General features: G+C 44.6%; 1 protein-coding gene across 1 annotated transcript in view; it reads left to right on the top strand.

The window, feature by feature from the left end:
* Positions 1–16,942, top strand: part of si:dkey-13n15.2 (protein transport protein Sec24C) — a 50,330-nt gene that overhangs the window by 31,130 nt on the left and 2,258 nt on the right. Inside the window, exons 17-20 of the mRNA XM_056287017.1 lie at positions 506–644; positions 2,412–2,533; positions 3,202–3,381; positions 7,558–7,764. Of these exons, the coding sequence (XP_056142992.1) occupies positions 506–644; positions 2,412–2,533; positions 3,202–3,381; positions 7,558–7,764 (648 nt within the window). The remainder of the gene's footprint in view (positions 1–505; positions 645–2,411; positions 2,534–3,201; positions 3,382–7,557; positions 7,765–16,942) is intronic.

The raw sequence follows: 16,942 nt of genomic DNA, 5'->3' as shown, positions 1-16,942 counted from the left end.
TGAGCACCAGTGGTCTACGGTCTTCATGCATTTTGCCGACTCTTTCACACTCATTGTACACTAATGTGAAAATATCCACTGAACTGCATGAACAATTTGAGACCTAGTGTACAGTCAGCGGATGGATGGGAGTGGGGTATACGCAAAAAAAGAAGAAAGATTTATATGTCTATAATAGGCCCTGTGATGGCCTGGCGGCCTGTCCAGTGTGTCTTCCCACCTGCCGCCCAATGACTGCTGGGATAGGCTCCAGCATCCCCGCGACCCTGAGAGCAGGATAAGCGGTTTGGATGACGGAGGGATGAGTGGATGGTTTCCAGCCTAAACATTTGGCAAATACCCTCCTCCCAACCATACCAAATGAAAACACGTAAACAGTCCAAATAGTAATGTCCCACCTGTGTTACAGTGACAGCCACTTCCATACTGTTGCCCACCATAATCACCCTTTTTTCCCCTTGCCCCCATCCCCACTCCTCTACCATCATTTGCCCTCACCTCCCAGGTGGTAATGACCTACAGCGGTCCAACAGGAGACAGGAGGACCAGAGTTCACACATTGATGCTGCGCTGCTCACCCCACCTGCTGGACAACTTCCGCCACTGCCAGGCTCAAACGCTGCTCACCTTCTACTGCAAGAAACGTAAGGAACTCAAGAGATGATTGGAAAATTAACCAATAAGACTAACATTAATTACCTTCACACGTGAATTCCATATTGTTTTATAAATGTGCTACATAGCCAGGTGAATACTTAATGGATGTAAAAGCATTGTGGAGGTGAACTGTTACAGATGGATACTAGGGATGGTCGGGATAGTTGACTACTGTCAACTTTTTTTTTAATATTTATTTTCTATGGATATGGATGGATATGACTATTTGGATATGACGATGGCTATGACTAGTTTTTCTTAATCTCCTAGATTAGAATATTTAAACAGATCAGCCAAATATATGTAGATTCGTCCTACCTCAGCTTGGAGACATCACTTTTTTGAGAGGGAGACTCTTGTTCGTAAGCGGCATGTTACCACCATGACACATTATGGTGCAAATAAGATTATGTCGCAAATAAATCAGGTTAATGATTTATGTAGATGCAGCTCTTCCACGTGAATGTGTAGACCTAGATAACATAAAAATAAATATGTAATAAAGAAATTAATATATTAGATCTATCCATTTGAAATTATGTTACCTCTATCATTGAAATAAATCCCATTATGAAGTTCCTGGTTCAATACTGGTGGCACGGTGGTCCAGTGGTTAGCATTGTTGCCTCACAGCAAGAAGGTCCTAGGTTTGAACCCCAGGCCGTCCCAGGTTGTTTCTGTGTGGAGTTTGCATGTTCTCCCCATGTCTGTGTGGGTTTCCTCCGGGTGCTCCGGTTTCCTTCCACCATCACAAAGACATACATGTCAGGGTTAATACTCCTGCCTGTGCCCATGAGCAAGGCAATAGAAAGAAGAACTGGAGTTGGTCCCCAGGTGCTGCAGCTGCCGACTGCTGCTATACAATAGGATGGGTTAAATGCAGAGAACACATTTGTTGTAAGAATAAAATGTCAAATAAAGTAGCTTTCGTTCTCAAAAAATTTTCCCCCTTTTTCTCCACAATTGTATCCAGCCAATTACCCCACTCTTCCAAGCCGTCCCGGTCGCTACTCCACCCCCTCTGCCAATCCCGGGAGGGCTGCAGACTACCACATGCCTCCTCCAATACATGTGGAGTCGCCAGCTGCTTCTTTTCACCTGACAGTGAGGAGTTTCACCAGGGGGGCGTAGCACGTGGGAGGATCACGCTATTCCCCCCAGTTCCCCCTCCCCCCCGAACAGGTGCCTCAACTGACCGGAGGTGGCACTAGTGCAGCGACCAGGACACATGCCCACATCCGGCTTCCCACCCGCAGACACGGCCAGTTGTGTCTGTAGGGATGCCCGACCAGGCCGGTGGTAACATGGGGATTTGAACCAGGAATCCCTGTGTTGGTAGGCAACGGAATAGACCACCATGCTATCCGAACGCCCCTCATTTCAATATTTTAGAAGAGATAGGATTCAGTCTGTATCATTGTAATGATATTTTCCACCATCACAATGATACAAGGACCTAAGCGTGTTCTGCATACAGTGGTTGAAGTAACTTACCAGGCATTGAAAGTTACATTATTAATACTGCATCATGTACTGTACTCAGCTGTTTTCTGGGTCAAGCTGTGGGAGAAGCAGTAATCCCATTATTTTACAAATCTGTACTACCATATATTCTGTCATGTAGTTTTACAAATCTGTGCTACCATATATTCTGTCATGTAGTTGCAAATGTGTACTGTCACGTGGAGTTCAAGCGTATCTACTGAAACGTAAAGAAGCACAAGTACGATTCTTGTCCCCCAATGCCTGTCCAGTGTACTGTGCAGCACTGGAGCGCCCTCTACAGGACCTGAGAGAGGAACTGCAGACGGAGGTGACGCAGGCGTTGGCTTGCTATCGCAAACACTGCAGCTCTGCCTCAGTTTCTACAGGACAGGTGAGGACATCAGTGAACCAGTCCCTCAACTCCTGAAAACATTCAGTTACAGTTCAGTTTACGTACATCATAATAAGTCCACTTATTGTGTGTGTGTCACTCTGGTAAAACTGCTTCTCTTCTGTTTACATCTTCCAAAGCAAGTTTGACACTGTTAACCTCCAAATCTGAAAATAACCATCATAGTGTAACTTCTGTTTCAGCCACTGCATTGTGGGTCTTGAATGTTTGTAGCTTTTATTTTAGTTTTCCATTTCCTCAATAGATATTCCTTATTGTCTGTACATTTGTTGCCACTTAAAATACTTACCCCCATACATATTAGACGTGTTACTGTTTTACCATACTTTACAAACTTTGATTTATTCACTCATTCTCAATTCTCTATTCTTAGTCTATTAATGACCTATTTTCCCTGTGGCCATTAGTTTCTTTTTATCCTGAGCCCAAATCTCAGTGCAAGAGTTTATTCAGGTTACATGGTTAATTTGAGACTCCTTCACCTTCGACACAGCCCTTTGGTGTGTCTGTGTGCATGCGTGGATGTGTGTCTGTGTGTATATCTGTGTGTGTTTGTGAATGTGTGTGTGTACATATGCACATTTGTTTGTGTATGTGTGGGTGGGTGTGCTTACGCATGTGCGTATTTGCCATTGTGTGTCTCCTAGCTGGTCCTACCACAGTACTTGCGTGCCCTCCCGGTCTACATCAACAGCCTGAGGAAGAGCGAGGTGCTGCTGCCGGGCCTGCGGAGCTCTGTCCACCAGCGGCTTCAGCTGCGTTGCCAGGTGCTCTCCATGGACACCGGGACAACTGCCTGCCACTTCTACCCCCTGCTGCTGCCACTGGTAAGTGCAGTGGATTAGCAAGGAGGAAGTGAGGGCAGATATGAAGAGGATGAAGAGTGGAAAGGCAGTTGGTCCAGATGACATACCTGTGGAGGCATGGAGATGTTTAGGAGAGATGGCAGTGGAGTTTTTAACTAGATTGTTTAACACAATCTGGAAAGTGAGAGGATGCCTGAGGAGTGGAGATGAAGCATACTGGTACCGATTTTAAGAATAAGGGTGATGTGCAGAACTGTAGCAGCTGCAGAGGTATAAAGTTGATCAGCCACAGCATGAAGATATGGGAAAGAGTAATAGAAGCTAGGTTAAGAGGAGAGGTGATGATCAGCGAGCAGCAGTATGATTTCATGCCATGAAAGAGCACCACAGATGTGATGTTTGCTTTGAGAATGTTGATGGAGAAGTATAGAGAAGGCCAGAAGGAGTTACATTGTGTCTTTGTGGATTTAGAGAAAGCATATGACAGGGTGCCGAGAGAGGAGGTGTGGTATTGTATGAGGAAGTCGGGAGTGGCAGAGAAGTATGTCGGAGTGGTGCAGGATATGTATGAGGGAAGTGTGACAGTGGTGAGGTGTGCAGTTGGAATGACGGATGGGTTCAAGGTGGAGGTGGGATTACATCAAGGATCAGCTCTGAGGCCTTTCTTGTTTGCAATGGTGGTAGACAAGTTGACGGACGAGATCAGGCAGGAGTCTCCGTGGACTATGATGTTTGCGGATGACATTGTGATCTGTCGCAAGAGTAGGGTGCAGGTTGAGGAGAGCCTGGAGAGGTGGAGGTATGCACTGGAGAGAAGAGGAATGAAAGTCAGTTGGAGCAAGATGGAATACTTATGCGTGAATAAGAGGGAGGACAGCAGAACGGTGAGGATGCAAAGAGTAGAGGTGACAAAGATGGATGAGTTTAAATACTTGGGGTCAACTGTCCAAAGTAATGGGGAGTGCAGAAGAGAGGTGAAGAAGAGAGTGCAGGCAGGGTGGAGTGGGTGGAGAAGAGTGTCAGGAGTGACTGACAACAGAAGGGTACCAGCAAGAGTTAAAGGGAAGGCTGACAAGATGGTAGTGAGACCAGCTATGTTATATGGTTTGGAGACAGTGGCACTGATGAAAAGACAGGAGGTGGAGCTGGAGGTGATAGAGTTGAAGATGCTTGGGAGTGATGAAGAAGGACAGGATTAGGAATGAGTATATTAGAGGGATAGCTCAGGTTGGATGGTTTGAAGACAATGCGAGAGGCAAGATTGAGATGGTTTGGACATTGTGGAGGAGAGATGCTGGGTATATTGGGAGAAGGATGCTGAATGTGGAGCTGCCAGGGAAGAGGAAAAGAGGAAGGCCAAAGAGGAGGTTTATGGATGTGGTGAGGGAGGACATGCAGGAGGTTTGCATGACAGAGGAGGATGCAGAGGACAGGAGGAGATGGAAACGGATGATCCGCTGTGGGAGACCCCTAACGGGAACAGCCGATAGTATTAGTAGTAGTAGATACATTGCCGTGAAAAAGTATTCGCCACCTTCCTGATTCTCTCTATTCCACAGTTGTCAGACTGAATGATTTCAGCTCTTTAGACAAAGGGAATCTGAGTAAACCCATTAAATATATTTTTATCATTACATTTATTTACAGAACAAAATTATCCAACACCAGCTGGCCCTGTGAAAAAAGCAATTGCCCCCTTAGGTACTCAATCAACCTATTACTGGATGTAATTGATAATCAGATTCAGCTGACTGAAGACAGCCAGGCTTGATTGCAGTCAGCTCTGTTGAATCTATCTCACTCATATTGAACATTACCATCAGACTGAAGCAGTCACCACAAAGTTTCTACAAGCACGCTAAGCCCCAGTAAAAGGAAATTCCAGAAGAGATCATAAAAAAGTTGTTTAGCTGTATGTCAAAGCCAATTCTAGGGCTATGGGTCTCCAGCAAACCACAGTGAGAGAGCCATTGTCTCCAAATGGGGAAAACTTGAAACAGCTTCTTCCCAGGAGTGGCCGGCCTGCCAAAATTTCAAGTGACAGCGACAACTCATCAAGGAAGTTACAAGAGATCCCAGAAGAACATCCAAAGAACTGCAGGCCTCTTTAGCCTCAACCAAGGCCAGTGTTCATGACTCCATCATAAGAAAGAGACTGGATGAAAATGGTAATCATAGAGAGCAGCAAGGTGCAAACCATTGCCAACCAAGAGAAACATCAATGCAAAAAATAAAAAAGCACCTGGATAATCCCAAAGTCTTTTGGCATAATGTTTTATGGACAGACGGGTAAAAGAGGAATTTTATGGACAATACAGGTCCCATTATATCTGACGTAAAGCAAACACAGCCTTTCACAGTAAGAATATCATACCAGCCGCTCTGATGGCCGAGCGGAATAAACCGCCGTTCTTGCAACCCGCTCGTCATGTGGCCGGGAGGTTCGTATCCCGGACTCGCCGTAACTGGTCACAGCCAAGAACGTCCACGGGGTAAGGCATTCATTAGGCCACCCTTACCCGAGGGATAGTGGGTGTAGATCGGTGTAGTGTTCGGGAATTCGTCGTTCTCCAGCGACACCTCTGGCCCATCCGGGCGCCTGCAGCCGAGCAACTGAAAGCATTCTCCCTACTCCTCCTTCGCGGCCTGAGGGTAATGCAATCCATGCGAGGCTTCAGCGTGTAAAATAGCGAGAGCAGCCGACACGAGTTTGAAGGAAACCGGTGTTACGACTATCTCCTTCCTGTGGAAACGTGAGCCAGGGGAGTTATTCGACAAGAGTTCCGGCCATATGCCATTGAGGTAATCGGGTGGGATAAGGGGAAAAACTAGAAAGAAAAAAAAGAATATCATACCAGCAGTCGAACCTTGTGGTGGTAGTGTGATGGTGTGGGGATGCTTGCTAACTTGGATGACTTGCCATTGCTGAATGAACCATGAATTCTACTCTGTACCAGAATTTTTCTTTAAGGAAAATGTCCGTCATCTGTCCATAAACTGAAGCAAAATTCGGTTATATGCAGCAAGGCAATGATTCAAAACAAGAGCAAGTCCACATCTGAATGGCTGAAAAGAAACAAAAGTTGAAGTTTTGGAGTGGCCTTGTCAAAGTCCCGACTTGAACCCAATAGAGATTCTATGGCAGGACCTGAAACAAGCAGGTCATGCTTGGAAACCTACCAATGTGGCTAAATTAAAACAGTTCTGCAAAGAAGAACTGACTAAAATTCCTCCACAGAGATGTGAAAGAACGATATTGAATTATAGGAAGCATTTGGTAGCCTTTAATATGGGTGTATTCATTAAATAAATGAAAAGGTGATCAAAATGTGTTTTTTGTTTTGTCCAATATTTGTCCAATATAAAATTTTGCTAAAAATCTGAAACCATTCAGTGTGACAAATATGCCATAATAAAGGAAATCAGGAAGGGGGCAAATACTTTTTCACACAACTAACAGTAAGACATTCTGGAAAGAATCTCAAAGAAGGTTGAATCAGTTCATCTGGGTACGTTTATTGACAGATACGTTTCATCACTCAACTAAGTGACCTCTTCAGTCTAAACTGACTGCAGGTATCCCCACCCTTACAAACAATACAGTACAATGCAGTTGCACAACGACTGAAACCAATGACCAGTTTCATATGCGAATATGGGTGTGACCATTGATCATGTGTACTATTCGCAGAGGATTAGGGATTGTTGCGATTACAGCATTGTAAAATGGCAACAGATGTATAACAGCCGAAACCAACGACCAGTTTCATGCGTAAATATGGGTGCCACTTTTGCCCCTTTTCCACTACATGGTACCGGCTCAACTCAACTTCGACTTTTTCGTTTTCCATTACTGGAAAGTACCGGCATTTTGGTAACTGTTACCACTTTTCTGGTACCACCTTTGTCGAGGTTCCAAGAAACTGGAGCGGGTACCAAAATCAATGCAGACCAGCTACACTTAGGGGGTGCTGTTACGGTAATGGAAAATGACACTGCGAGTTGAGTCGAGCCGGTACCATGTAGTGGAAAAGGGGCATTAGTTGAGTGATGAAATGTATCTATCAATAAACATTGTATCCAGATGAACCGATTCAACCTTCTTTGATTTTCTCACCTGGATTATTGAGCATGCATCAAGACATTCTGGAAAGAATCTGTTTCCAAAATGTTCTCATTCTGTTTTGTTGCCTACAGCCACTGTCACTTGGCATCTCGACCAATGCTGAGCCTCCTGGCCTTCTGCCGGCGCTGCGCTGCAGTGCCGCTAGCCTGGAACCTGGGGGTCTCTACCTAGTCAGCGGACCCCTGGCCCTGCTGATTTGGGTGGGCAGCCATGTACCTGCACACACCCTGGTCCAGCTGTTCAATACCAGCTGCTTCTCATCTCTGCCCTCCGGAGAGGTGAGAGATTGGAGTGACCAGTGGGGTGGATAAGGAGCAGGGTAGAAAGAGGAGCGATGGAGGTGGGTGAAGACACAGGAGTGGGCAAAGGGAATGAAAGAAGAGGAAGACAGAAAGTAGGATGCTATATATGAATATTACATTAGCAAAATCCACTATTATGAAATGAATTTTGTAAGTTGATTTGAAATGCAGAAGTTATGGCAACAAAAAAAAGAAGTTTACATTGTATCTCAAAACAATGGCCATTAAAACATTTTATACGTATTAAAATATTGCAAGCCAAAAAACTTTTTAGAATCCAAATTAGAGACCTCTCAAATCAAAACTACTACTTCTGAACTCATGCAATCATATATTACTCATGAATCATGTATTACTAATGCGACTGCGTCTCATGTTTTATTCTATATTTAAATACCAGATGGTGATGAAGCAGTACTGTATTCATGGGATTTGCATATGTGACTTGTGATTTGGTTTGCATTCCAAAATGTTCCATATTTTTCCTGAGTGAATATTTAAAGGGTGGGATTAGGACGGAGTTTTTCAATAACATGGCTACGCTGCTTTTCTATTGGTCAGATCGGGTCATTCAGTGAGTGTGGCATGCCCTGAAGTCATGCCATCACAGCCACTGTAGATAATGTTAATCATATAACAAATGGACTGCTCATTTAATTCATGTTTTATGAGCCATATAATCAGATGGCCCAGGGTGTGACTTATGTAATGTATAGGAAAAATCATATTGATAATATCGGATGAGTATCCAGTAAGAGTCTGTGGCTTAGACTCCAAATGCTATACAAGCAAACTACCTCAGACATGAGTGAGCGTAACACGAATAGAGTTATACCGGCTCGGACGTTCCCGAGTTAACAAGGTCTGCGTCAGGTGTTGGGGAACCAGGATAACCTGATGAGAAATGAGTTACTGAAAAAAGATATTCATGGACAAGGGCTGAGACACTGTTGGAATGCTACTATAACAGCAGACCCCAGGAGAGGGGCTATATGAAGCGTATGTGGGAACTGTGGACCAGTAAGAGACCTACTTCCACCATGACTCAGAAGCAGCTACTCGAACATCAATAGAAGGAAGCTACTGACATGACTTGAGATGGAAAAGCTCCAACAGGATGACTATACAATTCAGCACCCTGAATAGCCACCCACTAGGCAGGAGATACATGAGAACAGACTCCAACCAACTGAAACAATCCTACCAGCCATGACATCTGATGCTACTGAGGTTCAAATGAGAATCGTGGCCAGACTAAAGACAGTCAACCCCCGGGTTTGGCTTCCAAGACTCAGTGATAAAGTACCATCACAAAGCCTGCTTGCGGATGTGAACACAGCTTTACCATTTATCTCGACTGCCACCATAACGGAGACCAACAAGCTTGTACATGCCACTGCAGCTGTAATCCTGGAGATGTTTGGGTACAGGATTAAGAACACAGGTCATCAACAGTACCTTCCATGGAAGAAAAGGCTAGAAGCCAAGATCAAAGCAGCACAGAGAGATTTTAGCCAGTTAACAGAGCTACAGAAAGGTGTGATGACAGACTGACCCTGGTTGAAGAAGTACAGCAAGATGTCCATAGGTGAGGCTCTGGAAACTGCCAAACAAAGGCTCACAGCTCTGACCGCTAGGCTGAAGAGATACACTAGAGAAGCAGAAGATAAGATACTTTATTGTCATTGTGCGCACACAATGAAACTTTGTTTGCTGACTCTCAGACCAGCAACACTAGACAAGGTAAATGATTAAAAAAAAAAAAACAAGAACAAACATTTAGTATCAATAAGTGAGGTAGCAAAAATGATAATGAGATAATAAAAGATAGCGGCTTTTAAAGCTCAAAATAGTGCGTGGGATTATTGCACATAGTTGTCCATATGCAGTGGCTTTAGTACCAGTTAGTCCTCAGTAGCTATAGGCAGGTGTGGGGGGAGGCGATGGAGGCTACAGCTCTGGGGAAGAAACTGTTCCTCAGCCTGTTAGTCCAGGTTTTGATGGTACGGTATCTTTTCCTCAATGGCAAGTAGGCCTGCACGATATATCGTTTATGCATCATCATCGCGATGTGCGCATGTGCAATAGTCAGTCACATCGCAGGGCCTGCGATATTTTTCCTACTAGTATGTAGCCTAAGGTACTCAAACTCATGTCATACTGCAACATTTATGCTCTGTCGACTTTCTTTTAGCAACAAACTCTCAACACCCCTTACTCTGTTTTTTATTTCTTTTACTTCTTCATCGCTCAACTCAGGCCCGTCTAGACACGTTGACGTTACCTAGCAACGTTAGTGCTACGCGTGCGCATAAATGAAGAAGACGAATCCACGTGTGTTTGGGAGAAATGAAAAATGGCAGAGCCAGAGAAAGAAGAGTTAGTTGTTAAAAGAAAGTTAGTGTCTGATGTGTGGCAATACTTTGGCTTCCGAAAATCTGATGTGGATCAAAAAGAGGTACTGTGTCGACAGTGCGTTGCAGTTGTAGCCACGACTCGTGGTAACACTACCAATTTATTTGATCATTTAAAACGCCATCACCCAACGAGTTATAATGAATGGAAAGTCAAGTCTGGATATCAACCAAAGCAACCTACGCTTTCGGAAGCGTTTGCCAGTGTTACGCCATACGAGAAAACATCCAAACGGCAGATCGAAATCACCAAAGCCATAACCTTTTACCTCACCAAGGATATGATGCCACTCAACACAGTTACCAAAGACGGGTTTCAGAAGATGGTCCGCACACTCGACAAGCGCTATGTTATACCATCGCGGACCTATTTTTCCCAAATCGCAGTCCCAGGGCTGTAGGGACAAATGCAAGGCAAAAGTACACCCGAGAGCTGGCACAAGTGGAATACTATGCAGCGACAACAGACCTGTGGTCAAGCTGGACAACAGAGCCCTACATCAGTTTAACAGTCCACTTTATCACTGAAGACTTTAAGCTGAAAACTCGCTGTCTGCAAACCGCATTTTTCCCCAGAGGATCACACAAGTGAAAACATCGCAACAGGGTTAAGAGAAGCGCTGGCTGCTTGGAGGCTAGAAGAAACCCGACTAGTCTGCATCACAATAGACAACGCGTCAAACATGATCAGGGCAGCCGCTCTGAACGACTGGTTCAGGTTGCAATGCTTTGGCCACAGACTCCACCTCCTATAGCAAAAAGACCGAATGTGCATTATTGTGCATGCACTTTTTTTACTACCCACGCCTTGTTTAATATAACGCAATACATCGTGCAATATATCGCAAAAGATTACATCGCCGCAATGCATGTGTTTGTCAATAACGTGCAGGCCTAATGGCTAGGGAACAAACAGACAGTGACCTGGGTGTGTTGTGTCTTTGCTGATGTTGCTGGCTTTCCTCTGTAGGCGGCCATCATACACAGCATCCAGATCTGGGAGCACAGCTTCCACAATCCTCTGTGCTGTCTTTACCACCCAGGCCAAGTCCTTTCTATTCTCTGCTGTGCAGCTGGCATACCACACTGTGACACATTGACAGAGGATGCTTTCTATTGTGCTTCCATAAAAGTTGACCAGCAGCTGAGAGGGGAGACCGGCTTGTTTAAGTTTCCTGAGGAAGAAAAGCCTCTGTTGTGCTTTCTTCACCAGGTTGGAGGTGTTGAGTGACCATGTGAGTTCTTTGGTTATGTGGATCCGTAGGAATTTGATGTTATTCACAATATGCCCCTCTTCACCATTTATGTGCAGTGGGGATGGGGTGGTTTTCCTGGATCTCCTAAAGTCCACAATGATCTCCTTTGTTTTACTCGTGTTCAGGACCAGGTTGTTGTCTGAACACCACCCAGCCAGATGTTGGACCTCCTCTCTGTAGTGTGTCTCCTCATTGTTGGTTATGAGTCCCACCATAGTGGTGTCATCAGCAAACTTCATTATAGTGTTTGAGGAGTGAATGGGGGTACAGTCGTGGGTGAAAAGGATGAAGAGGGCTGGACTGAGCACACAGCCCTGCAGCACACCTGTGTTAAGGATGAGGGTTAAAGTTGTATGGTTACTTATCCTGACATTTTGCTGTCTGTGAGTGAGAAAGTCCATGATCCATGAACAGAGTGAGGTGGTTAATCCTAGGTTGCTGATTTTGTGTACCAGTTTATGGGGGATTATTGTATTGAAAGTGGCATCCTGACATATGTGTTTGGATGCTCCAGGTGGGACAGGGCTGTATGAAGTGTAATCGAGACTGCATCCTCTGTAGATCTGTTCTCCCGATAGGCAAATTGGTGGCTGTCCAGATCAGTGGGGATGATGTCCTTGATGTGAGAGAGTATAATCCTCTCAAAGCACCTCATAATAATTGGGGTCAGGGCAACTGGGCGATAGTCATGGGTACAGGTACAGTGGTGGTGGATTTAAGGCAGTTGGAGACAACAGAAGCCAAAAGAGTAAAGGGCCTGTTCCTCGAAGAACCATCCAAAGTGTACTCCCGGCTGTAGCGTAACAAGGGAACAACATCAGACCCACCCAGAGCAGAGACTGAGCAATACTGGAAGGATGTATGGGAAAAGGAGGCATCCCACAACACCACTGCCCAGTGACTGGTGGACCTAAGAGCAGATCACAGCAATATCCTAGAACAAGAACCAGTTGTCATCACAGTGGCCAACATCCAACAATGGGTCTCAAGCATGAAGAGCTGGATTGCACCAGGCCCTGACATGATTCACACCGACTGGCTGAAGAAACTAATAGCACTCCATGAATGCCTGGTGACAGATGAACCAGCTGCTAACATCATGGTCTCACCCTGACTGGCCACCACAGGGGAGAACAATGCTGATCATGAAGGAGCCCCACAAGGGTACAACACCTTCAAACTACTTGCCAATAACCTGCCTCCACAATATGGAAGATCCTGTCAGCCATCCTAGTAGCTAAGCTGAAAGGGTACATGAGCGAAACTCAGAAAGAAATTGGGACCAACACCAGAGGGTCAGACACTAGACAAACCAACCTGAGCAAAGCATGGATTGACTACAAGAAAGCCTATGATTCAATGCCCCACACATGGTTTCTGGAGTGCTTAGCACTATACAAAGCCAACAGGACACTAATAGCCTTCATCAAGAACTCAATGCAGCAGTGGAAAACAACACTAGAGGCCAACTCAAAGACAATCACACAGGTAACAATCAAATGTGGCATATACCAAAGTGATGTACTATCCCCGCTGCTGTTCTGCATAGGCCTGAACCCCCTCAGTCAGATCATCACAAAGAGTGGATATGGCTACAGGTTCAGAAGTGGATTTAACCATCAGCCACCTCCTATTCATGAATGATGTCAAGTTGTATGCCAGGAATGAGCAAGACATTGACTCGCTGATCCACCTCACCAGGATCTACAGCAATGATATCTGGATGTCATTCAGACTGAACAAGTGCGGTCAAATGGTGACAAAAAGAGGAAAGGTGGTGAGGACTTCTTAAAGGGTTGAATTACCAGATGGCAGAATAACAGACATACAGGACAGTTACAAGTACCTGGGTATTCCACAGGCAAATGGAAACCACGAGGAGGCAGCAAGGAAGTCAGCTACAGCCAAATACCTCCAGAGAGAGAGGCAGGTCCTGAGGATCCAGCTCTGTGGCAAGAATGGGATCCAAGCCATCAACACATATGCCCTATCAGTCATCAGATACCCAGCTGGAATAATAAGCTGGCCAAAGGAAGAGGTAAAGGCCACAGATATCAGGACACGGAAACTCCTCACAATGCACAGAGGGTTCCACCCGAAGTCCAGCAGCCTGAGACTGTACAAGAAACAAAAAGATAGGGGCCCAGGGGTTAGCGATTGTCAGAGCCATTATCCAGGATGAAACAAGGAACATCCCATGAGTACATCAGAAGAAGGGCCCCCCAGGACTGCTGAATGAATACCTCAGGCAACAGAAGACAGAGTGGGGAGGAAGAAGAAGAGGACGTACCATGGAAAACCAAGCTCCTCCGTGTACTTTCGACAGATAGAAGACGTGGTTGATATCGAGAAATCCTACCAGTGGCTAGAAAAGGATGGACTGAAGGACAGCACAGAGGCTCTGATCATAGCAGCACAAGAACAGGCACTCAGCACCAGATTGGTTGAGGCAGGGGTCTACCACACCAGACAAGACCCAAGATGCAGGCTGTGCAAAGGTGCCCCTGAGACAGTCCAGCACTTAGTAGCATGGTGTAAAATGCTAGCTGGGAAAGCATACACTAAAATGCATAACCAAGTCGCTGGAATAGTGTACAAGCACATCTGTATTGAATACAGACTGGAAGTCCCCAAGTCCAAATGGGAAACACCAGCAAAAGTGGCTGAGAATGGCAGAGTCCTGTTGGGACTTCAGGTACCAGACTTACTAACAGGTGCTGTCTAACCAACCAGACATTATGGTGGTCGACAAGGAACAGAAGACAGCGGTAATGATCGATGTAGTAATCCCGAGCGACAGCAGTATCAGGAAGAAAGAGCATGAGAAACTAGAGACATACAATGGGCTGAAGGTCTCTGTCCAGAAGACTGCAGTCCTAGGAATAGCTAAGATACCATGCCGAACCCTCAAACTCCCAGGCCTCTGGTAGAAGACCCGAGCTTGAGAAAGACCCATACAACCTGAAAAGGGGGCGAGAGGGAGAATTTTTTTTTAAACACACTGATCAGCCAAAACATTAAAACCACAAAACAAGATTGTACTGCTATGTATTAGAAGTTTTTTCCCCCCTAAATCTATATTGATATATAATTATATATATAGGTATATCCCTGTCACCCTTTTTCGGGTGGTGTGTGTCTTCCTCAAGCTCAGGTCCTCTACCAGAGGCGTGGGAGTTTGAGGGTCATACATATCTATCTATCTATCTGTCTATCTTCAGGGACGGATTAAACCAATCTGGGGCCCGGGGCACAATAATTCACGAGGCCCCCCTATAACAACACCAGAGTCTGAATGCAATTTCACCAAGCAGTTTTGATTAGTCATGTGACTTACAGTAATCACCGGAAACAACGCAATGCATGTGATATTATTAAAGGACCTACAAAACGTTACATTATTATTGTTATTATTATTATTGTTGTTGTTGTTATTATCATTTCACCCGTCACCAGCACTAACTGCTAAGGCGCGCAAACGTCACGTTAACGTTACCTCCCAGAATGCATTGAATATGTAAGGGATAATGTACAGTGAGCTGGTTATTATTACGAAATAATAACCGGCTTGCTGTACATTATCCCGCTTGTTACACGGCTACTTACTAAATAAATCAATAATTTGCCACAAACTATAACAAAAAATGTTTTTATTGATTTAAAAATTATTGTAGGCTATTGCTTCCATTCATCCAGATTACGTTAGATTTCTACGTTCTACGCATAGCAACGGTCTGTTATACCTAGCAGCGGTGTCTATCAAGAAATAACACACTGCTGAATGTCGTAATTGACCAATCAGAATCAAATATTCAACAAAGTCGTGTAACAAACTACAGTATAGGCTACTGACATAAACATTCAATATGGCTGCGCCCATATTGAGTAGGAATTAATTAGCTTAGCATAACCAGTAAGGTTACAAGATTATAAAAAGCATTTTACACACCTCAATTCAGCGATCATTGATAGCACACAATCCGCGAGGCTTGCGCCGGTGTGGTTTTCTATGGGCTCAAATGCTATAAATCGTTCAACGACTTTTCCATCAGTGCTTACAAATCTAAAAACAAAGGTCAGCTGACCAACATGGGATATATCGGGCGTTGAATCCACAATTACGGAAAAATGTTTGGCCTGCTGGAGTTCTGCAGCTATAACACTTCTAATTTTTTCCCCCATCAAATCAATAATCTCTTCACAAATTGTTGAGCTTAGATAAGAGGTGTTTCCCCTACCCTTTTGACCATATTTCTCGATATGCTGGGCTAAAAACGGATCGTATTGGGCCATTAGCTCGAAAATACCCAAATAGTTACCGTTGTGTTCAGAGCCCAATAATTCATCTCTGCCACGAAATGCCAATCAACGCTCGGCCAGAAATTTAATCACTGATACAACTCGTTGCAGGACCTCCTTCCAATAGTGACATTCTGACTCGAGCTGCTGAACAAGAGCAGAATCGACAGTCCCAGTTCCCCTTGACCGATACATTAAAGTCACCATACTGTTCCGGGCTTTTCTCGTGCTCTCCAACACACTCTGGGTGCTTCCAGTCGCAGAATCCATCGACAAACGCATTCTTTTTCATTAGAAATAATTTGCAGGCAAAACAAAAAACGCGTCCATTTGATGGAGAGTAAATCAGCCATTCACGAGCCACCTCTTCCCCGTTGGGCAAACGACATAAAAACAGTTCATTAGAAAGTGATCTTAACTTTCCATTGATTTCCCGAGCAGATGCAGGATATGTTTTGCTTCTATTCTGACAAGCTGTCGGACCCTTCTGAAGCAAACAACACATTAAATGTTCACTAATCTTCTCACCCCACTCCCCAGGATCGCTGATATATTGTTTGTGATTGTCGTCATGCTGCTCATCACCGTTTTTCTCCACGGTTGGGCTTGGCGGTCGCTCTTGCTGCAGTAACCCTCCGAACGTGGCGACAGTTGGCTCTCCTGCTGATGAGCAGCCACTTTTATCCAAATGCTGCTGCTGCTGCTGCTGTCCATTCATGGCGGTTGCTGTTAATGTTAGCTCATCTTCAGTAGGCCTAACGTTGCTAGCTTCATCACAGTTGCTAACGCTTGGAGGTAGTAGCGCTTCTTGTTCATCCTTATCTGGAGTTTGAGTTTCTTTTCAAAAAAACTACCTACTTTTGGGATCTTTTGCAACTCGGACGCCTGTCTTTCAACTTTTTCCTGTTTTGTTTTTCTTTTAAGGAACCCACTAGCATAACGCCTCTTCTTCATTTTTGTTTTTTGTATAGCCTACAATGACATAGCTATGTACTTGAACGTGAATCATGATCGTCAAGAGCAAATCTATTGGCCCATGATGCAATTTATTTTAATTTTTTAATGATTTTTGTTTTTGTTTGTATGTGTGGCCTATAACATTTAATTGTACATTGGTGCTAATGAATCCATATTTGAAATAATACAGGAATATTTTGGCCTACAATTGGAAAAAAATATTTTGCC

This window comes from Lampris incognitus, chromosome 1 (genome assembly GCF_029633865.1).
Source record: "Lampris incognitus isolate fLamInc1 chromosome 1, fLamInc1.hap2, whole genome shotgun sequence".
In the NCBI taxonomy this organism is placed as follows: domain Eukaryota; kingdom Metazoa; phylum Chordata; class Actinopteri; order Lampriformes; family Lampridae; genus Lampris; species Lampris incognitus.
This window is presented reverse-complemented; position numbering and strand designations above follow the sequence as displayed.